The 21,179-nt window shown below is 55.6% G+C and overlaps 3 protein-coding genes across 4 annotated transcripts in view; 1 reads left to right on the top strand and 2 right to left on the bottom strand.

Annotated features, from left to right (window-relative positions):
• Nucleotides 1-34: 34 nt before the first annotated feature.
• On the bottom strand, nucleotides 35-1,924 carry LOC121935677 (membrane progesterone receptor epsilon-like). The gene has a single exon (XM_042477454.1). It carries the CDS (start codon nucleotides 1,730-1,732, stop codon nucleotides 590-592), a length of 1,143 nt encoding a protein of 380 aa, XP_042333388.1. The 5' UTR covers nucleotides 1,733-1,924; the 3' UTR covers nucleotides 35-589.
• A 6,053-nt stretch (nucleotides 1,925-7,977) lies between these two features.
• PCOLCE (procollagen C-endopeptidase enhancer) lies at nucleotides 7,978-19,177 on the bottom strand. The gene is made up of 9 exons (XM_042477314.1): nucleotides 18,980-19,177; nucleotides 18,146-18,254; nucleotides 17,219-17,480; nucleotides 12,845-12,969; nucleotides 12,564-12,700; nucleotides 11,476-11,762; nucleotides 10,276-10,347; nucleotides 9,752-9,922; nucleotides 7,978-8,364 (listed from the first exon to the last, which is right to left on the bottom strand). The coding sequence occupies exons 1-9, from the start codon at nucleotides 19,102-19,104 to the stop codon at nucleotides 8,204-8,206; spliced, it is 1,449 nt and encodes a 482-aa protein (XP_042333248.1). The 5' UTR covers nucleotides 19,105-19,177; the 3' UTR covers nucleotides 7,978-8,203.
• A 1,004-nt stretch (nucleotides 19,178-20,181) lies between these two features.
• The window catches only part of MOSPD3 (motile sperm domain containing 3), a 3,719-nt gene continuing 2,721 nt past the window's right edge, over nucleotides 20,182-21,179 (top strand). The window contains exon 1 of one of the 2 annotated variants that reach the window (XR_006104824.1): nucleotides 20,182-20,247. Coding sequence is in view for 1 of the 2 variants with exons in the window: in XM_042477315.1 (XP_042333249.1) it covers nucleotides 20,563-20,580 (18 nt within the window). In the remaining variant the exon portion in view is untranslated. Of the gene's footprint in view, nucleotides 20,248-20,547; nucleotides 20,581-21,179 lie in introns of those variants that run through there. The other variant, XM_042477315.1, reaches the window with a different exon arrangement.

The raw sequence follows: 21,179 nt of genomic DNA, 5'->3' as shown, positions 1-21,179 counted from the left end.
CACTGAACCACCCCCTCCTTCCCCAGCACCCTCAAAGTCTCCCACTTTGGGGCCCTTTTCTTGCCAGGGCACCCTCTGCTGCCCCACAACTTCCTCTTCCTCCAGCAGAGCCACTCCCCTCCAGAATGGAAATCTTCCTCCTCTCCTATTTTCCATATTCAAGGCCCTGAAATTTGCCTATAGGAAAAATAAACCCAAGCAGCCACCTGCAATCTCTGCCTTTTCCATACTGTATTTGCAGAGTGACTGAGCAATTCCAGGGCTCTCAATCACTTACCATCCCCATCAGAGAGAGAGAGAGAGAGATTTTTTTTTGGGGGGGGGCAGCCTTTGAACGCCACCATTTTGGGTTCAAGTTGCATCTTCATTTTATTTCAAGACTCCCCCTTTCCCCATGCTCCCACCCTCCGAAGTTCAATCTGCTGCAGGTCCATTTCGTCTGCCTGAGTAGGTTATGGTGGGCTCCCCGGCAGTCTTCCCCTCATTTTAGGGACCCAGGAGACCCTCCAGTGGCTCAGTGTGGCAGGAGGCAAAAGAGTGGCAGAGGAAGCGCCAGCCCATGCTCTGCCACAGCAGCTTTGCAGTCCTCTCAGTTGGCCTTCTTGGCCAGGCTCCGCTGGTGGCTTTCGTACGCCTTGACCCCAAACCATCCGACGATGCTGGCCACGAGGGCCATCAGGAACAGCATGACCCCAAAGGTGGAGAGGAAGGTGGGGGCCCGGGGGAGGCCGCCCCCCAGTTCCCGGATCTCCCCCCGGATCATGTGCAGCTCGTCCAAGATGCTCATGAAGGTGCAGCAGTGGAACCACTGGTGGCTGTGGCCCCAGATGTCGAACTTGCCTGGGCTGAAGCGCTCGGGGATCTTGCTGATGTTGAAGATGCCTGAGGCCAGGAGCCAGAAGCAGTGGCGCAGGAAGAACCGGCCTGTCCCTTGATCACCGCTGCCACCGCTGCCCCCCATGTGCCACAGCTTCTCGAAGACCGGCAGGGAGACCACCAGAAACGGCAGCAGGAAGACCAGTGTGCGGATGAGGTAGCGGTAGCGGGGCCACTGTCGGCGGGTGCTGCAGCAGGCCAAGGTGCAGAAGAGGGCGATGAGGCAGGTGCTGGGCACGTACAGGGACTCGAACCAGGAGCCTGGGTGGCCCACCAGGGTGGCGGAGAGCCAGCCGGACCCTTCGGCCGGGCCGGGCCAGAGACCAGAGGAGAGGTTGGCAGGGCCCAGCGTAGGCAGTGCGTGGGGGGTCTTCTTGGTACCCGGTGGGTAGATGTAGTAGAAATAGGCCAAGGAGGAGCCGACGGTGTAGGCGCTGATGGTGCCATAGTCGATGTAGAAGCAGATCTCCCGGATGACCAGCGACATGGAGTTGAAGAGGTGGGCCATGCTGCTGGCCACCAGGAGGCTGCAGACCCCCAGGAAGTAGTTCCAGAGTGGGTAGAAGAAGGGGTCAGTGGGCCCCCTTTGCGCCATAGGGCCCTGGCTGCCCTCCTGGCCCCAGAAGGGCTCCAGGAAGTGGAAAGCGAAGACGAAGACGGCCAGGAAGTGGGTCCAGAAGTTGCCCGTCTCGTTGGTGGGCCGGAAGGCGGAGGCCAGGCACTGGGCAAAGGAGTAGCCCGGACAGCGGTAGCCGCTCAGGATGAAGCTCTCGGTCATGCTGGGGGGCACCTCGCTGGAGCGCAGGAGCAGGGCCCCCGCCGGGACCCCCGGGGTCCTCTTGCCCCCCTGGCCCATCGGGACCCCCGAGAGAAGGGCTGGGTGGGGGCTGTTGGGGGGGCTTCCTCCTCAGGAGAGGGGCAAGGCCAGAGGGGCAGCCTCAGGGGCCCCTTTCCTCTGGCTCCTCTGCTCAGGGGCCACGCAGGTGCAAGCCAAGGCGATCTAGGCTTCTCTCTCTCTCTCTCTCTTTGTGTGGAGCTCCGATGCGGGGGGGGGGGTAGCTATTGCGAGGCCGAGGCGGCTGCCAGGGATGCTGCTGCTGCTGCTGCTGCTGCTGGGGAGGTTCAGGAGGATGCTCCCGCCGCCGCCTTCTCCTGTCGTCTCTCTTGCGACTCAGGCCAGGGACTGAGGCAGGGATGGAGAGGGAGCGAGGCCCAGGCGGCAAAGGAGACCGAAGGAGGGATGCTGCTGCTGCTGCTTCCTCCTCTTCTTCCTCTGCCGGGGGGGGGGGGGGTTGCCATGGAAGTGAGCCCGCCTCCCCCCATAGAAATCGAGGGAGGGGCAGGAGCTCTCGTGATCGGTCCCTCTCTCCCGCCGCCTGCTGCTCTCTGGCGGGGTCCCTGGGTCAGGACAGGAGGGGCCCGGAGGAGCACCTGCCCCACTCCCCTCGCAGCAGCCAGCGGACAGACGGAGGCAGGCAGGGAGCCGGCTCCGTCGGGGGCCAGGGCCGAGGGGGCTCCGCTGCTGCCGCCGGAGCTCTTCCGCGGGGACCCTCCGGAGGCAGGCTCCAGGGGGAAGGGAAGGGGCTGCTGAGGGGAAGCTCTGGCCTTGCTTCCTTCTTTGCCCTTGGCCCCCAGACTCGCCCGCCGTCGCCCGGGAGGGAGCCAGGCGGGCTTCGAAGCCAGGGCTCCCGAAGGCGCCCCGCAGCCCAGACCGACCCCCCCCCCTCCGGCCTCCCTCCCTCCAAGGATTCGAACCCAGTGCCTGGGAGGGGCATCGGCGCGGCCTGGGCCTGGCCCTGCCTGGCTGCCGGCTTCTTCCAGGGGGGCCCCTCGGCAGCCCCACTGGAGGGCGCCAGAGAGCAGCGGCTGCCAAGGGCCCTCGGGAGAGAGAGCAGCCACGCAGAGCCCCGGGGCAAGAAGCCGGAGCCCAGGGCAACCCTCCTCCGCTCAAAGGCCGGCAACAGCAGAAACCGTCCGAGAAATAACCCGGTTTGGCACCACGTTCACTTTTTTTCTGGCGCAAGGCTATGGCATTCTGGGAGTTGGAGTTTGTTGTTTGTCTGCTCTGGGCCCCACAACAAACTCCAACTCCCAGAATGCCATAGCTTTGAGCCAAGGAGGCAGTTAAAGCGGTGCCAAACCAGGTCATTTCTCCAGTCTGGATGCAGATCACTCAGGGATCACTCCCAGACTTTGCTTTGTGTTTCACTCCAGCTCCCAGAATTCCCCATTTGGGGCCAAACTGGCTGCAGCTTCTGGGAGCTGGAGGAGCCAAGTCCCTTTCCCTTGAGCCCCCTCCATTCTGCTGCCCCTTCTTGGCATCGAAGGGTCAAAGGGCAGGGAGGGGAGGGGGGCCAAGGGGCCAGAGGCTGGGGCTAAAGGGGGGCTCTAGGGCTGCAATAATACCTGCAGGAAAGGAAGGGTTCTGGCTCAGCCTGGACCCTTGGCTTTTGCTCTTTTGTGCCCTCATGGCGACCCTAAGCTGACCCTATCCTGGGTTTTCTGGCAGGTTCCGAAGGGACTTCCTCTTGCCAGGATTCGAACCCTGATCTGAATGAAAACTCTGCAGAACTCAGCTGTGTGTTATTCTTCCTGACTGGACTTCTCATACTTTGGGAAAGCCAATTGAGACTGGCTAATGATTGGGAGCCAGGATGGCCTAGTGGTTTGAGCATTGGGACTAGGGAGATGAGGGTTCAGATCCCAACTTGGCCATGGAAACCCATTGGGCAAGTCACACTCTCTCGGCCTCAGAGGATGGCAATGGCAAAGCCCTTCTGAAGAAACTTGCCAGGAAAACCCATGACAGGCTTGCCTTAAGAAATGGCTTGAGCAACAACAACAACAACAAAGTCCAGCCTGGATCCTGTTAGTAGCAGCAACTAGAGTCGGCCCATTGAACTTATGGGGTTTACCAAAGGCTTGAGCAAAGGTTTCAGCAACTTGGATGAGCTGCAGGGAGTGTGGGGCTCATGGGCTCAAGGGCTGGAGTGAGCTGGGGCTCTGGCAGCAGGCAGATGGGCCTCAGAGTCCCTGGCCTCATGCCCACTACAGAATAAACCACTTTGCAAACCAGTTTGAGGTGGTTTAAATGGCCCTTGTTCGCACTTGTGCTGAATCCCTGGCGTGGTTTCTTTAAGGGCCCTTGGCACTAGACCCATTTAAAACGCATCTCCTGGATCTGCAGAATTCTGCACATCATTTGCAATAAATGGATTCAGCGCTAGTGTGAACGGGATGCGGATCAGAATCGGTTCCCTGTGAGGCAGTCATCGGCCGTCAGAGCGGAGTGCCTTCAGCCCGGTTGCCATGAATGACGGGGAAAAAGGAGCCACAGAAGAGAGACCATTTTAAATCTGCCTTGAGTCCCTGTCCTGGGAGGAAGGCAGGATATCATCATCATCATCATCATATCAATTGATTGGTAAATGTGAACAAGAAGTGGGTTAATTTGCAACAGGAAAATTCAGTTGGTGCAAATGTCGTGCCGACGACGCTCCGCTCTCGAACCGAACCATTGATTTGAATCGCAAATGGAATTATTTGTAAGTGGGATTGAGGCCCCTGTGAGCATCCTGACCAGATGCTTTCAGCTGTTCAGCGATGCAGACGAGATCCATTGTGGTCACTGACCTTGTGGGATCCTTTTTGCCTTGGCTTGGACCATTGAGGCCAGGGAAAGATTTGAAGGCTGGGAAGAGAACCCAGGATTTTCCTCTCTTCTTTCTCTCCTTCTTCTGTAATTCTCATAGCTGTGCAAAAGTGGAGATGGCTCATGTTGGCACAACTCTGTTTTCTTTGTCTGCTTCTGCACTAAATAGCATTAAAGTGCTCAATATCCTTTGGAAGATTGCCTTCCATCAGCCTTGTCCTGAAGGGGGGCACTCCAGATTAGCCCTCCATGCCCAGCAATAGGGCACCAGATTGCCCTCCAGGAGTGGCTTGTGTAGGCTTGGTTCTTGTGGGGCCCATTTTGGCCCCTGACCCTGGACTCAGCTGGGAAGTGCTTCCTGGAAGCAGACCCTCCACTGCAACATTTGCCCCGTGGACCCCTTGTGTCCCTTTGTGGGTCTGGCACTGAAAGGGTTTCTGAGTGGCCTGGAACAATGCCCAATCCACCTCAGAATCTTTGAAAACCACATTACAATGCTACCCAGATCTATTTCGGGGGGCTCTGTGCCCTGAAACAGCCAAGGACCAGCACAACATCACTTCCCTGTGCCCCACTTGCCATTGCTGTGGGGTGCTATGGCCCTAGAGGGCGCTGAAAGTAGGCTGGGGTACCCCTCCCCATGTTCCTGGGCATGCCCACCCCTCGGCTGTATGGCTATGGATAGGGTTCGCCGCCTTGAGTCCATTTGGGGGGGGGGGGGGGGGAAATGAGGATGATTGGGGTGCAGCTACAGGAGGACAAAAGGGGGGCATTGCCCCCCAAGTAAGAATTTTTCTCCCAGTTCCCCATGAAATATTCATTCAGTCCCCACATTTCTAGTGTTACACTAGCAGCTTAAAACGTCAGTTTAGCATTGAAAGGTCCAGTTGTGAAGGGTTTGCAAAGCCTCCCTTTCTGCAATGCTTAGAAATTTGGGGCTGAAGTTGAATTTCATTGGCGGGGCAGAATTCTTCTCATCATGGGGGCAATGCCCTCATTTTGCCCCTCTTCCTTCTGCCTGTCACTATTCCAGATTATAACACCTGGATGTGGCAATCCCAAGGGACAGAAGAATCGAAGGCAACGGGAAAGCAAAGACGATGAGATACTGAGAGCGATGAATAGTGGAGATTTGGTGTCTTTGGGGAAAGAAGCCAACTGAGGCTTCCCAGGCAGAGAGGCCTTCTGGCAAAACGCTTGGATCACCGACATGGCACAGTGGTCTGACTGTGGAAGTGTGGCTCTGAAGGCCAGGGTTAAATGCCCACTTGACTATGGAAGTCTACTGGGTGGCATTGGGCAAGTCACACTCTCTCAGCCTCAGAACAAATCTTGGTTTTCCTTAGAGTTTCCATAAGCTGGAAATGGACTGAAGGCACACAACAACAGCAGGGCTGCAAGAGCAGTGTTACAAAAACGACACAATTGGCACTGGCCACACAATCCGAGGGGTCCGCCCCAATTTCTCAATTCTTGGACAGAATCTGGAGCCTTGACAGCCCAAAATTCCCATTTGCAACACTGGGAGACTGTGGAGCTAAGAAGTAAACAGAAATAGTGGTGTGCCAACTCCGCTTTCCGATTGTGCGCCTGTAATAGGAGTACTTTTTTTGCGGGGGGGGGGGGGGCAGATGGCAAAAAAGTCTAGCAAATGGAGCAAGAGCCAGGAGAGGGCCTGTTTTTCCGCTCCAGAAGGGTTTAATTGTGCCCAAGAGGCCAGGCACTTTTGGCAGAAATGGAGTCATACAGAAAAGCGCTTTCTCTCTGCATTGCCTAGCCAGCCAGAAAGGGAAAGGTCCTGGGTTCAAACCCAGCCTTGGCTATAGCACCCATACTGTGCCCTTCCACCCCCGCATGGCACAGGGTCCATCGCCCCTGGCTGCTGCTGCGGCCCCTTTGCCCACAGGCTTGGACTGGACCTTCTGACTGCCCTCACAGCCCTTGTCCAGAGGCCAGAGGATGTGGAAGGAGAGCCTGCGGTTTCCCTTTGGCCGGCTCTGGCTCTGGCTCTGGCCCTGCGTAGGTGGCAAGGCACTCCGCTCCTTCCTCTGGGAAGCAGAAAACTCCCAGGTCTGCTGCTGGAGGAGGAGGAGGGCTGCTTAGCGCCCATTCTCAGCCCTTGGCTAGGCCAGTTGGCATCCTGGGGAACCAAGGAGATGAGGGGAACTGCCCACAAGATGCCCCTTCCCCCTGGATTCAGGGCACCCTCGCCCACCCGCCCACCCAGCTGCAACCTGGAGCTTCTTGGTTCCCCCATCTCCATGGAGAGAACTTGCCACCAGTTTGGCCCAGTCAATAAACTGGAGGTTGCTTTCTGCTATTCCAGAGACTAGAACACAAACCAAAGGGTTCAAGTTACAAGAAAAGAGATTCCAGGGTGACCTTCTTGACTTGGAGCGGGGAAGGCATTGCCTGGGAGGGTGGTGGGCTCCCTTCCTTTGGAGGCCTTTGGGCAAAGGTTGGGTGGGGGTCTCTCAGGAGGGCTTGGGTTAGAATCATAGAGTTGGAAGAGACCACAAGGGCCATCCAGTCCAACCTCCTGCCATGCGTGGCCCAAGGGGGATGGAACAGGCATCGAACTATTAAGAGGATGCTTGGCACTACCGCTGCCCATCCTGCCCAATTTGTACCCTGGCAGTCAAGATGGTGGCATCCATGTACAAGAGGGCAATGCATACTTCTCGCACCCATATCCACTTTCCAATTGCCCAGGTGGGCTTTAAAGCACACACACCCCTTTGCTTGTTTGCGCTAGTTGGGAAAGTGGTAGCATGTGCCATAGCCAATGGGGCACAGCTAGCTATAAGGCTAAGAAGGGCATTGATAGGTACATGGGGAAAGGAGGGAGCTGTCCATCTGTCTGTCCATCATGTCTTCCCCAAAATTGCCCCTTTCTGTAGGGACACAGGTGGGAATCTGGCAACCCTCCTCATGGGATTGGACTGCAGCTCTCAGCAGCCCCTTAGGCCAGCGAATGGCTAATGGCAGGGGATGACGGGAGTTGTCATCCACCAGCATCTTTATGGACAGAGCCATAGTGGGTGCAGCATGGGACTCCAGCCCGTTTCACAATGGTTATGGAAACCTTGAGTCAGTCTTGCTCCCCAAACACTTCCACCCCAGTCTCCTAGAGGAGAGGGTGCCACCCAGAGCCTGGAGAAGTTACGTTTTTGAGATGACAGTTTCCAGAATCCTCAACCAGCTGTGGCAGCTGTCATCCAAAACTAAGTCACTTCCCCACTGCGTGGCAAGAGGAGATGCACTGCATCACCCAGCATGATTTGCACAAGTGCTGAGTGCATCAAGGATGCTCTGCAAATGTGCAACACACACAAAGAGGAATCAAAGGGAGGCAGCTGGTGGCTGGGAAAGCCAGATAGGCCTTTAAAACACTTGCACCAGTGTAAGTGTGCAGTTTTGTGCAAACACAGGCATGGAGTCCAGAGGGCTACATTCCCCCCATTTATTGGGTATACTGAGCCAAACCAGGCTTTCTGGGGTCTCTGGGGGTTTTGGGGTGGGAGGGTGGCTGTGCCAGGCACATGCCCACCCTCAGCCGGGTGGGTCAGATCCGCAAGGGCTCTGTCCTTACTGGAGGAGGAGGGGGATGGGTCTTTCCCCCTAAACCCAGACTGCGGCCTCTCCGTTTCCCAGGGGGCAAGTGGGCCGGGCCACTCAGGCCCTCTTCCTGGCCAAGGGGCCCGCACCGCAGGGGCGTTTGCTGAAGTTGGTGAGAATCTGGTGCTGCTGCTGCCGGAATGGCACCACGAAGCTGCTGGGAGGCAGGTGCCCGGCTCCGCTGGCATCCACTTTGCCCATGAAAACGTAGCTGGCGCCTACAGGAGAAGCAGAGAAAGAAGAAGATGAGGAAGGGAGACATTGGCAGCCAAAGAGGCAATGAGGGCACGATGGATACTGGCTTCCATAGCAAATAGCAATAGCATTTACATTTCTATACCGCCTCACAGTGAAAATGGTGAAGGGTCTGGAAACCATAATGCCTTATGGGGAAAGACTTAGGGAGCTGGATATGTTTAGCTTGGAGAAAGGAAGGTTAAGAGGGACATGATAGCCATTTGAAGGAATGCCATATTGAGGATGGAGCAAGCTTGTTTTCTGCTGCTCCAAAGAATAGGACACAATGGAGTTAGGGATACAAGCTCCAGGAAAAGAGATTCCAGCTCAACGTTAGGAGGAATGTCCTGATGGTCTTTGAAGGTGGAAGATGCTGCCTTTGAGCCTCCTTCTGTGGAGGTCTTTAAACAGAGGCTCACAAGGGTGCTTTGACTGTGAGTTCCTGCATGGAAGAAGATGGTTGGACTGGATGGCCCTTGTGGTCTCTTCCAACTCTAGGATTCTATGAACTCAGCATTAAGTGTTTTACAGTGTGTAAGCCAATTGCCCCCAACAAGCTGGGTCCTCATTTTGTTGACCTCCAAAAGGAAGGAAGGCTGAGTCCACCTTGGAGCCCTGGGATCGAACTCACAACCCTGTGGCTGCAGGACTGGCATTGAACTACTGCACCTGCAGGACTTCTCTATTAGCCAAGAGAATGACCTGTCCCTCTGAGTCTAGGAAAGTTCCCTTTTCTGGAGTGTAATGTCCAGAATCCCCACCCCCATCCTAGCCAACTATGGAAATCCTGGGAATTTCAGTCCAGAAAAAGGAACTTTCCTAAGCTCTGTATCTCTCATGCTCCAAACTAGGAGAGCTCAAAGCTGTCCTCTTGAACCCTGCTGGCTGTGGGTGATGGGAGCTACAGTCCAACACACACAAAGCAGGCCAGCTGGGGAAGGGCACCTAAGAGAATGCGCCACTAAGGACAGGCCCTCTTGCCTTCTTCGCATGGCCATCCACTTGCCACACTCTATGGCAATTTTCCTAAAGGGGCAGATGTCTTTGTTGGGGGGCATTGGCCACTTGGAGACCCTCCAGGGCCACCCCAAGACCCCCAATCTGCCTTGGTGCATTGTAGGGGGCAAGGATGCCGCTGTTGATTTGAAGCACTGCAGAAAAAAGTTTAAAAATAGGGAATGAGAACATAAATTTTGCGATGATGAGTTGGATTAGATGGCCTTTTAGGTCCTTTCCAGTTCCCTCTTTGTGGGACTTTATCCTTTCACATTTCACTGGCCGAAGGGGCCAGATTAGATTACCCTTGGGGTGCCCTTCTGTGATTCTAAGGGGTCCAGAAAGGGCAAGGGGTGCAGGGGGGGGTCTCACCTTTCTTGAGAATAGGACACTGCCGACAAGGCACCTCCAGGCGGATTGTGGCCCCGTTCCCGGCGGCTGGCAGGTTCAAGGTGCCGGCCTTGTAGGTGTTCATGAGCGTCACAACAGCCGTGACTTTGTTCCCAGCTCCTCGCATGGCTGTTTTCACGGTCCCCGTGATCACTGCAAGGAAAGCGGAGGTGAGAGGACGGCAGAGAAAGGGGGTCTCTGTGTGTCTATTGTGTGTGTGGGGGAGGGGTTTCTTCTGGCCTTGTTTGTGTTTTCCAGTCCTGGGCTGCATCCACTCTGGAGAAATAACCCGGTTTGGCACCGCTTTTCAACATCCTGGCTCAAAGCTATGGAATTCTGGGAGTTGGGAGTTTGCTCTCCTCTGCTCTGGGCCCACAACAAACTCCAACTCCCAGAATTCCATAGTCTTGAGCCTGAAAAGAGTCAAAGTGGTGCCAAACCGGATTATTTCTCCAGTGTGGATGCAGCCCTGGTGTGTCCCACTCTTTCCTCCCTAATCAACTTACCAAAATCAGAGGTGCAGAAATTGCTCTGGAGCGTTCCCGTCCGGCGGCACGGCTGGGGGCACATGACTTCATCTGGAAGGAAAGAAATAGAGGAAGGGTCCATGGAGAAGGGGCAGGAGCAGCCCCAGGCCAAGGGAAATCATAGAATCGTAGAGTTGGAAGAGCTCTCAATCATGAAATAAAATAAAAGGATATGGTCATCTCCCCTGTCTCATGCTCCCATGTTCAAAGCTATGGGGCTATGAAACCTTTGCCCCTTTGTGCACAAAAGCAGGGAAGAGTACTTTGCACATGATCTGAGGCACTCTCCACAGGTGTTTCTAATGGGTCCAGGGTCCTGCCTGGAACATCTAAGCTCTCTGATACTCACATACACATCCAGTTAAGGACATAATTGTCGCTTACTATTTGACGTCCTTTTGGTGCCTGTTTTATTGAATCATTTCCTGTATTGCTATATATTTTATATGTATTATCCTACTAGAGAGGCCCCTTCCCCACCACCTTTCCCTTCTCCTTTTGTGTCGTGCCTTTTCAGATTGTAAGCCTGAGGGCAGGGAACCGTCCAATTAAAAAGATTGTATGTACAGCGCGGTGTACATTTACAGCGCTTTATAAATAAAGGGTAATAATAATAATAATAATAATAATAATAATATTAATGGACACAGACATTTGTTGTTGGCAAGAGGAAAACATGGTTGAAACTGCCCTCCTGCACCTGGAAGATATTTTACAAGTTCCACGTTGTGCAAAACCATCTCCTACCACTGCCCTTCACTTACTAGTTAAGCATTTACCATTCACTTAACTGAGATCCCATCTTCTTCCCAATATGGGACCCAAAGGGACTCTCAGTACATCCTGGGGATCTCTTTCCTGAAAACTGCCTTGTGCAAATAACATTCTCAGACACTAGAAATAAAAGATTCAAAGCTTATCCTGCCTTGGCCTAAATCTGTTTTCTGTCCCTGATTAGAGAAGACCCATTGAGTCAGTTAGGGATTTACTCTGGTGTTGATGCAGCGTACAGCTTCTGCATCAGGGGCTCCTCTCCAACTGGAACAATTTAGCACAATTCTGATCCTTATGGGCCAAACCAGAGACCTGGAGGCCTCCTCTCCTGACACATACAGCCCTCCCCACTCTGCCACCCACCATCCCCACCCTGCTGACCACTACCATTGGGATCCCTCTTACCTGGGGTGGCTGCTGTAGGCCGGGGCTTTGGGGTGGGTTTGGGGATGAGCTCTGGCTTGACAGGACCCCCAGGTTTGCTGGCTGGTTTGGTTTTTGGCGCGAGGGGCTTCCTGCCCGGCTGGACTGGCTTGGAGCCCGGGAAGATGGGGCCAGACGGCCGGGAGCTCGTCTTGTCCACCAGTTCGTTGCGGTTCTTCACCTCGTAAGAAGCTGAGAAGCCGTCGGCCGTGACGCTGAGGTCTGAGACGAACTGGACCAGCAGCTCGTTGCTGTCTGAGTAAACTGCGCTGATGCGAGCAGCGGGGGAAGCAGTGTTTAGAGCTCAAAGCCACACGCCTGCCTTGCAAATCTAAACCAGCCCATCGGCTGGGATGCCTGAGCTGTGGATTCCAGCATCAGAAATGGACTACGTGACCCTTTGGGGACCCTTCCAATTCTACAATGTTGTGATTTCTTCCCAATTAATGCTGGCAATCGCAAGGTTTAACTCACAACACAATGGAGGGAATGGATGCTGTTGGAGTGCAACTCCCAGCATTTGCTATGCCAGTCAGTAAGGCTGTTGGGAACTGAAGTCCAGTATTTCCACAGAGGGCAGTTATAGCAATTCAACAATCCCCAGGACTTTGCAGTTTGGGGAAGCATTTAGAATAATCTCATACAATCCCCTGAAACATGGCACTGAAGTCCTCTAGCAGAGAATTTATAGTATGATAAAGAGACTATAAGTCCCATCAGGTGCAGCTATGGCTGTCCAAATGAGGTCAAAGGGGCACTGAGGCTGGATGGACACCTCTGATGGTCCTTGGACTGACTGGCCCTTGGCATCTCTTTGAAATGTATGGTTCTGGTTGAAATAAGCGTTGTTCAACCTGAGCTGCTTGGTCAATGCAGAGCTCCCTGCCAAACCTCAGCTGCTCCACAGATTAACTGCACTGATCCACTCGGTCCTTCAGATTTTATTTCATTTTATCACTTTTAGCGGCTATGTGGAAGCACATGCAAAGGGACCTTCCCCACAAGCCTTTGCACCTTCCTAGGGGTGGGATCGTAACCCAGGTATCATGCACCAAGTGAGGCAGCCCTACCTGGGAGAATTGTCCCCACAGAACTTGCCAATGCGCCGGGAGTCATCCCGGTCGCCCCCGTTGAAGACGGCCACGTAGTCGTAGCGGCAATAAGTGTCCGGCTCCACGTCGAATTTCCCAAAAGTCAAGGCAATCACCTGGAAGGGAAAGGCTTCAGCCATGAGCCCACTCCTCCACTGTGCCCCCTTTCCCTATAAACCTTTTTTTGGGGGAGAAAAAAACATGCAACTTCCCCCCTTCCAATCCTCATGTAAAATCCATGCCCTGCGCCCACTGGTCACCTTGTCCTTTGGGGCAATGATGTGCCAGGAGCAACTGATGCCAGGTGGGTAGTCGCTCTCAGGCCAATTGGGGGTCTTGAGGCTGCCCTGGGGCTTCTCCAGCTTCCCCCCACAGAACTGGTTCTCTGCAAAAGAAAAAGGGGGCCCATGGAGTCAGGGGGCTGGGATGAGAGGGGACCTCTGGCGAGGGCTTCCTGAGCCCATAGCAGTGCATGGCTTGGAGGGAATGAGGGGGGCACACGCAGAAGGCATCTCTTCTCTAGGCAGAACGCCATCCTGGCAGGGCAGGGCAGGGCAGGGCCCTAGAACCGCTCCCTACATCATAAAATAAATAAATAAATTAAAATTTTTATTTCTATCCTGCTTTTTGCCAGGCAATCAAAGCGGCTTACAACAGGTTAAAATACATCCATATATACATAATGCTCCCCTTAAAACAAGATTAAACAGTGTAAGATTAAAACTACATATTAAACCGGTTAAGCTAAATAAAATCATCATGGGCAGAGTTCACTAGACAAGAAGTCTTATTTGTGGCTGAGCATTTTATGCCAGGAAGGCCTGCCGGAAGAGACCTGTCATCTCTGCATATAAGCCACTTTGGATCTGCAGGGGGGGGGGTCAGTTTGGAGAGTACAAAAGAAATCTCTGGGCATGCTGGCACCTAAAGAGGTTGCCCAACCAAGCATGGGGGGCTGGTTTCTAAAGGGAAATCCTCATGCACAGAGAGACGGAGGGATGGATGGACAGATGCAAGTGGTGCCCTCCCTCAAAGAAGCCCAGGAAGCTTGCTGACCCACTGCAAGGAGGAGAGGGACACAACACTTGGCCTTTCTGGAGCCAGACCCTCACTGGGGCCTGTCCGGCCCAGTCTTGCCAGCTCTGATGGGTAACGGCTGGGCTGCTTCCAGGGTTTCCATCAGGATCCTTTCATGTAGGTCCCTGGTCTGCTGTCCTGGTGGAGTCCTGTCCAGCCCTAACTGCGGGGGGGGGGGGGGGACACATATGAGATCGCAGGAAGCTTCCAAGTCAGAATCGTAGGCATCCCTCTTGTTCAGCCTTGACTGGCAGCTACCATAGCTCCCCAGGATTTCTTGCAGGCAGGCATTTTCCAGCTGAACCTGGCAGTCCTGCTGGGGAGGCCACCTGGGACCATATGGATGGGGAGCAGCCCTTGTGTGTCCCCAGACAGCCAACTCTGGCTGACCAAAGGTACTCTTCAGGGCTTCAGGTTCGATTCTTCCCTACTCCATCTTGATGCTTCCTGGTGGCCTCCCAGGGCTGACTCAGATCCATTTCGGGAGACGAGGAATCTGCCCTTATGACCTTTCCTGGCATGGCCTCCATTTGGCCCTGTCTTCTCTACCTTCAGGGGGCTTCCTAGCCAGGACCTGCAGACCCAGCTGAGGACTAAATCTGGGCCTTTTGCCACTAAAACGTGGGAAGTGGCCATTATGCTGAATCAGACCCCCCAAAGGTCCATCTAGGTCCATATTGTCAGCTCTGACTGGCAGCTGTGACTTATTTGGTGTTTTTAAGCTTTCAGGCAGGATCCTTTCCCAGCCAGTTCCTGGAAGGCCTTGGAACATTCCCTGTTCAGTGCTTTCCCATTGAAGGACTAACTAGAGCCTGCCCTGGCTTTGCTTCCAGAACCAGAACCACACTGGGCCCAGGGTATGGTGGTGGTCAGCATGCACTCAGACGGACACTTCCCTTTGCATGACACACACTCAAACACATGTGCAAAAGGTGTGCCAATCTAGGCTGAAGCCTCCCAAAGCCAGATCTCTTGGATCGGACTCTGTGCTGGCAGACCTCAAGGCTCTTGGGCCGCAGGGAAGGAAAGCAAAAAGGAGGAGGATGCCTGTGGCCTGAATCCTTGTTTGCTCTGCAAATAGCCCATAGAGTGAAGGAGCGAATGGCCGGGCAGAGGAGAAGGTAGGCCCCCTCCCCACCGCCTGCCAAAGGAGCAAAGCAGCAAAACAGCAATTGCAGAAACCACAACATTCCTCCTAATGACTGGCTGCAGAGGGAATGGGGAAGGGAGCCCAGCAGGAGTGAGAAGGAGGCCTCCAGCAGTGTCCATCTTGCAGGCCGAGGAGGAGGAGGAAGAGGCAGAGAGAAGCAGAAGGGCTGGCAAGGGAAAAATATGGGGAGGGGGTGGCAGGGAGAACCACAGAGGGACCCCAAGGGCCATATAGTCCAGCCCAGCCCCCTTCAGCCAGCAAAAGCACTCCTGAAAAAGGCTGCCACCCTCTGATAGCCAAACTATTCTTGCAGCAAAGATGTTCTTAGGTGGCCATTCTTTTCTTGCCGTCTGAATCCAGTGATTCATGTTCTGTTCTCTGGAGCAGCAGAAAACAAGCCAGCTCCATCTTCGGCATGACAGCAAGCCTACACAATACGGCCACAGGATCTTGCCTCTCCGCGTTCTCTCTTCCAGCTCAATCACCCCCTGAAACCATTCTTCCAAGGGCTTGCTGGTTTCCAGGCCTTTCACCATCTTGCTCACTCTGCTTTGGAGATGTTGCAAGTGCAATATGGGGGAACAGGGGTCTTCCCAGGCAGGGTCCTCTGGGCCCCTCCAACAGCCTTCTGCCCTGCCCTGCCCTGCCCTGCCCTCCTTGGGGTGGGCTCTGCTCCCCTCACCCCCAGGAGCTCGGTCAAGATCCTACATCAAGGAGATGATATGACCACACAGAAACCCACAGAAGTGGACTGTGATGCTAAGGAACTAGATGTGCCAGTGGGAAATGCAATGAGTGCCTGCAATGCAGAGTGGTTGCCAGTGGCACCACATGCCTAACTCCACTTCCATGGCTTCAATGCAGCCATTGAGATTTGGACACAAATGTCCAACTGCTTCCATAGGCCAGATGGGCAAAGGGCGATTCTTAAGCTGCATCCCTAAAGGTCAAAAAATGTATACCCAGAAGGTCCAAGCCAATGCGACTGGCACCCCATTTCTGCTCTTGCCTTTGGTGCCCTAGAAAAATGCTTTCTTTCCCTGTCCTTTGCCCTCCCTTAGGCACTCTGGGGGTCTCTGTCATGCGGACCCTTCCCTTTCCTCTGATTCAGCCTCCACTGCCTGCAATCTGGTGGGAGCCATTTCTTGCAAGGCTAGAGGTTCAGCTGCTGACGTGGGCAGAGTCCCTGCAAAGCAATCCTTCCTCTTCCTCTCTCCGTCTGTCTCATGCCTCCAGCCTTCCAACCGGGAAACTCCGCATCCCAAGGGGAAAAGTTAGCCAAGTCCTTCTGCTGAGAGATTGTGAAACCTCTCCCGCACTTCGCCCCCAAAGCGCTTCTTCCTCCTTGATCCACTTGGCTGTCATGGCAGGAATGCTGGAGCTCCCGCCCCTCTGGGCCTCTCTTCTTTGTCGCTTTTGGGGCAAACCTCACTTTCCCCCAAGAACTTGCCCTCAGAAAGTGCCAAGCTAACAAACAGCTAATTACATAAACTGAAACATAAATCAAATCTACTGGACATAAAAAGTTGGACGGGAAACTGGGTAGCAGCCCAGCTGGGAAGATGTTTTCCTTCTGTTTTTGGCTTAAGTGAATGCAGAGAGAGCCCCGGTCCATCCTCTGCCGTCCCGCTTTCTCAGCTGCTTTTAAAATGCCCCCGTTTCTCTCTCCTTTGCCCATTTTCCCCTTTTGGCCTCAGCTTACCCCAATTGCTGCAAACTGGGTTCAAAGTGCAAAAGGTGTTTGCCCTCAATTCAGCCAGCAATGGAAGCAGGAGAGAAGGGGGCAGAGTCTTCCCTTCCCAGGCAGCTCAGGCAAGAGCAAACTGCTGCAGCCTCTCCTGCCTCATGAATCCCCTCGGCCCTCTTGACCATTCCCTGATGTTGCTGGTTTTCATGTGTGAAATGTTGGAGAGCGTTTTAAGGGCCAAAAGGGCCGATGGGCCATTTGCCAGAAGACCTGTGGGCAGATGGCAACTGAGTCTCTGGAGTTAGGGGCTGCATGGACCCCTGCCTAAGGGACCTTGAAGGGTTTTGGTATCAACAGATCATTTTTTGGGCCCTAAATGTTGCCTCATGGGCGGAGGGGGCACTTTCATCGTGTTTTTGGACTCCCTCTGGGCCATTTTAATGCTGTTTTTCCCAGCAGGATTGTGACTCAGAGAGGCTGGACAGGGGCCGCATGCAACTGTCCAGACTTTCCTCCTCTGTCTACTTTAAAGGCACCGTCCCAAGCAAATGCCCACCGGATGTCTTGGACTACAATTCCCATCACCCCCAGCCAGCTATAGTTGCTGTAGTCCCAGGCTGTAGTGGGGTCTGGTCAGGAGCAAGTGCCCCCCTCGCCCAGGAAGGGGGTTAAATCTGGGAGGCCCATCTGGCCACGAACCTGGGGAGGGCACATGCTTACCGTCGACGTGGGGCAGCCCCCCACTGAACCACACCAGGAAGCCCCTCCCTCCGACGCCGTCGTCCGAAGCCATGCGCAGCATCATGCGGTTGCTGGTGGAGAGGACGGCCCCCGGGCGGAAAGTGCCGCAGAAGCGGCCCAGGCGCTGGGAGTCGGTGGCCAGGTGGCCGTTGTAGACCTCCAGGTAGTCGTAGCGGCAGATGGGGTCCGGCTCCATGTCGAAAACGCGGAAGGAGAGCATCACCACCTGCCCTTCTGGCACCTTGGAGGGGGGGAGATGGGCCAGGAGGTCAGAAGGTCAGGGAGGCGGCCGGAGGGAAGGAAGGACAGCAGGGCTTCTGAAGGGCTGGAACTGGTTATATGGACCTAGTTACTTGCAGTTACTTCTTTTGTTTTCTAATAACAAAGATGCAGCTAAGTTATATTACAGATGCAACTCAACAAGGGTTGCTTCTGCAATGTAACTTTACTTTCAGAAGTAACTATTCTGGTTACTTTTCATAGACTCCTAGAGTTGGAAGAGACCCCAAGAGGCCCTGATCCAGTCCCACCCCTTCTGCCATGCAGGAACTCTCCATCAAAGTATCCCTAACAGATGACCATAAAAGCCTCCAAAGAAGGAGAGTCCACCACAGAAACGCTAAAACCAGCTGCTCTAAACGTAGGCAAGTCCATTTCGGGAGGTGTCCTTGGAACTGCGACTGCAACTAGTTCCTTTGCTCAAATGACTCTTTCTGGCGACGTTTTTGGGGTGCAGCTGTCTGACCCTGCCCCCTTTTCCTGAGCCTGGAACTGGCTTTTAGCCCCGATGGGGTCAAGAGGGTGCTGCCTGCCTGTGACTGTCCCTTTGTTCAGTTGCATGGCAAGGTTGGGAAGGGATGGAGGCCTTGCAGGGAGCCAAGGGGCGGGCGGGACAGGGATGCTTACGGTGATGGTCCAGGTGCAGGTCTTGCTGGGCGGGTAAGGGCTCGGGAAGCCCTCGCTGGCGATGTACCCGTTGTCTCCGGTGTAGTCCCCTCCGCAGAGGAAGACCGGCCTGCAGTGCGGGGGGGGGGATAAGGATAATGGGGGTCACCCACACAAAGGGGGCTCCCTCTCCAGGGAGGAGGCTGCAAGGTCCGGCTGAAGAAAGAGGGAGTCGCCTGGCATCTTGCGAAAACCAGCTTCCAAACTCCCTGGAGAGGCCCTTTGGGGCAAAGCAGCCCCAGCAGAGCGAGCCCCGGGGTCCCCGAGGAAGAAGAGCCTCCAGGCAGGGTCTGCAGGCCGGGGCTGAAGGGGAAGCAGGGGGGCAAGGGCAAGCCCCGCCGAGGGGCAACCAGCCAGCGGCCCTCGCCTTGGCTTAGAGTCCAAAGGGTCAGAAGGTAGGGAGCCCAGGGCCATCCAGTCCAGCCCCAGAGCCCCCTCTTCTGGGGAAGGGCCCCGAAGGCAGCCAAAAGGGAGACCCAGGCCCCCTTCCTCACTCTCCCGAAGACTCCTGGGATCTGTCTGTCCCCCCAGGAAACTATACAGACAGACACAGAATGGCCTGCCCCCCTCCCTTTGGGGCCAGAAGGGGGCTCTCCTCCTCCTCCTCCTCCTCCTGGCAGCCTCTCCGGCCTTAAGCCCTTCCAGATGGGCTCCGGAGGAGGAAGAGGGAGGCAGGGAGGGAGGGAGGGAGTCAGCCCCGGCAGAGAGCCCCTTTTGCCCGGCGGGGAAGAGCCCCCAATGGAAAGGAAGGGAGGGTCTCAAGGCCTTGGGGGGGGGCTTCTCCCGGGGTCCCACCTGGAGTGGTTCCCGACGGAGGCGGAGGCAGGGGTCTGCTGCTGGGCCAGGGCCAGGCGGAGGAGGAGGAGGAGCAGGGCCAGCCAGAGGGGCCAGCAGGCAGCCGAGGAGGAGGAGGAGGGCATGGTGGCGGCGGAGCAGGGCAGAGCAGCAGCTCCTCTCCCGAGCGAGGCTGAGCGGACTCCGGCCGGAGCCCTCCCACTCCGCTTCCCGGGGGCCGAGGGGGCGGGGCCAGGGAGGGGGCGGGGCCAGGGAGGAGGGCCTCTGAGCATGGGCAGAGCGCCGCAGGGCCCCGGGGAGGGGGCGGCGGCGGCTGCTGCTGCTGCTGCTGCTGCTGGAGTGGCATGGCAGAAGGGAAGGGGGGCCTCGGAGAGCCCCTTCCAACTCTAGGAGTCCATGAAGAGAAGACTCGAAGGGAGTCACGCTGAGGAGGGAGCGAGCTTGTTTTCTGCTGCTCCAGAGGAGACAATGGAGCAAGGGATGCAAGCTCCAGGGAAAGAGATTCCAGCTCGACTTTAGGAGGAACGTCGACAGTGGAAGAAGACACTCCTTCCTTCCTCGGAGATTGTGCTGGAGCCTCCTTCCCTGGAGGCTGTCTTTAAGCAGAAGCTGGAGGGCCATCTCTCCAAATGGGGCTGCTTCGATGTAGGAGGGGCTTGGGCTGCTGGATCAGGGCCCTTCTGTGACTCTATGATTCTATGAATTGCAATGGCCTCGTGGGATTGGCAGATCAAAGGAAACACCGAACCCCATCCGTCTGTCCTTAATGCACTTGTAGCAGCAGCAACAGCAGCATCCATCATCCCCATCCCGCTGTCATAAAGGCGCCTCCAGTAGCGAAGAATGCAACACTAAGGACAATAGTAAATACTGTCATACGTTGACGTATTACTGGCAATGATGCTGTGAACGTCACCCAGAGCCCTAGACGCTTAGCACTCATCCGCTGACAAGAGCCACCGCAACAACCATCCTCCACAACTCCTTCGGGTGGGCGTGGCCTCCTCAGAGGGCATCCCCGGAGTGTGACGTGGCAGGGGCTCCCGCCAACCAGGGCGCGCGCACGCAGAGAGAGGGAGGGGCGGTGGGCGGGGCCTCGCGGCCGGGAGGAAGTGGGCGGGGCGGCTGCGGCCTCGGAGATCAATGAAGCCGCTCCCGCCTGGCCAATCAGTGTGCGAGAGGTGAGAGGCCCCGCCCCTCGAGGGAAGCGTTGGGCCAATAGGAGCGGGAGTGGGCGTGGCCAAGGGGCTTGCGGAGGCAGGCAGCTGGTGAGAGTCTGGGGGCGCCTCGGTTGTGGGGGGTCTTTTGGGGGTATGGGCCCCTCTACATCTGGGAGGGGCTCCCTTCCTCCCCAGAGGTCCAGGGAACCGGGAGATTGGGGGCCCCTCGCCTCCCTCCCACTCGTTTTGGGGTCCCTCCCTCCTTGAGGGGGATTGGGGGACCCTGAGGGCTTTGGGGGGGTCTCCCTTCCTAAAAGGGGCGCCTCGGTAGATGGGGTGGGCTTTGGGGGTGGGACCAGGGCCTGCTTTTCAGAAAGAGGGGGTGCTTCCTTTCCCTTGGGCCCGGCGAGGCCTCCTCTGAGCATGTGCAGAGTGCAGGCTGTGAGTAGGGCTGCCTAAAGGAAAGGGTCCCTCCCTCCTTGAGGGGGATTTGGGGGGAAAGGGTCCTGGCTCAAAGGAAGGAGAGGCTGCCCAGCGGGGCTCAGCCTGGCCTCCCTGAACAGGACTTTGCCCAGAGAGAAGCAAGTAATCCCCATGTTTCCCTATGGGCAAGCATTCCCCAATGATTCCCTATGGGCAAGTATGGCTTCCCTATGGGCAAGTAATCCTCATGATTCTCTGGGGCAAGTATGGCTTCCCTATGGGCAAGTAATCCTCATGATTCTCGTGGGGCAAGTATGGCTTCCCTATGGGCAAGTAATCCTCAATATTCTCTGGGGCAAGTATGGCTTCCCTATGGGCAAGTAATCCTCATGATTCTCGTGGGGCAAGTATGGCTTCCCTATGGACAAGCATTCCCCAATGATTCCCTATGGCAAGTATGGCTTCCCTATGGGCAAGCATTCCCCAATGATTCCCTATGGCAAGTATGGCTTCCCTATGGGCAAGTAATCCTCATGATTCTCTGGGGCAAGTATGGCTTCCCTATGGGCAAGCAGTGTCCTTTGTTTTAGTCCCTCCCCAGCTGAACCCCCTCTTTC

The sequence above is a fragment of the Sceloporus undulatus genome, chromosome 6 (assembly GCF_019175285.1).
Source record: "Sceloporus undulatus isolate JIND9_A2432 ecotype Alabama chromosome 6, SceUnd_v1.1, whole genome shotgun sequence".
In the NCBI taxonomy this organism is placed as follows: domain Eukaryota; kingdom Metazoa; phylum Chordata; class Lepidosauria; order Squamata; family Phrynosomatidae; genus Sceloporus; species Sceloporus undulatus.
This window is presented reverse-complemented; position numbering and strand designations above follow the sequence as displayed.

Coding starts and splice junctions, on each gene's coding strand:
- LOC121935677 (XM_042477454.1), bottom strand. CDS start 1,732: ATGGGCCAGGGGGGCAAGAGGACCCCGGGGGTCCCGGCGGGGGCCCTG.
- PCOLCE (XM_042477314.1), bottom strand. CDS start 19,104: ATGCCCTCCTCCTCCTCCTCGGCTGCCTGCTGGCCCCTCTGGCTGGCC. Junction 12,701..12,844: donor TCATTGCCCCAAAGGACAAG/GTGACCAGTGGG, acceptor TTTCCCTTCCAG/GTGATTGCCTTGACTTTTGG. Junction 9,923..10,275: donor TTTCTGCACCTCTGATTTTG/GTAAGTTGATTA, acceptor CTTTCCTTGCAG/TGATCACGGGGACCGTGAAA.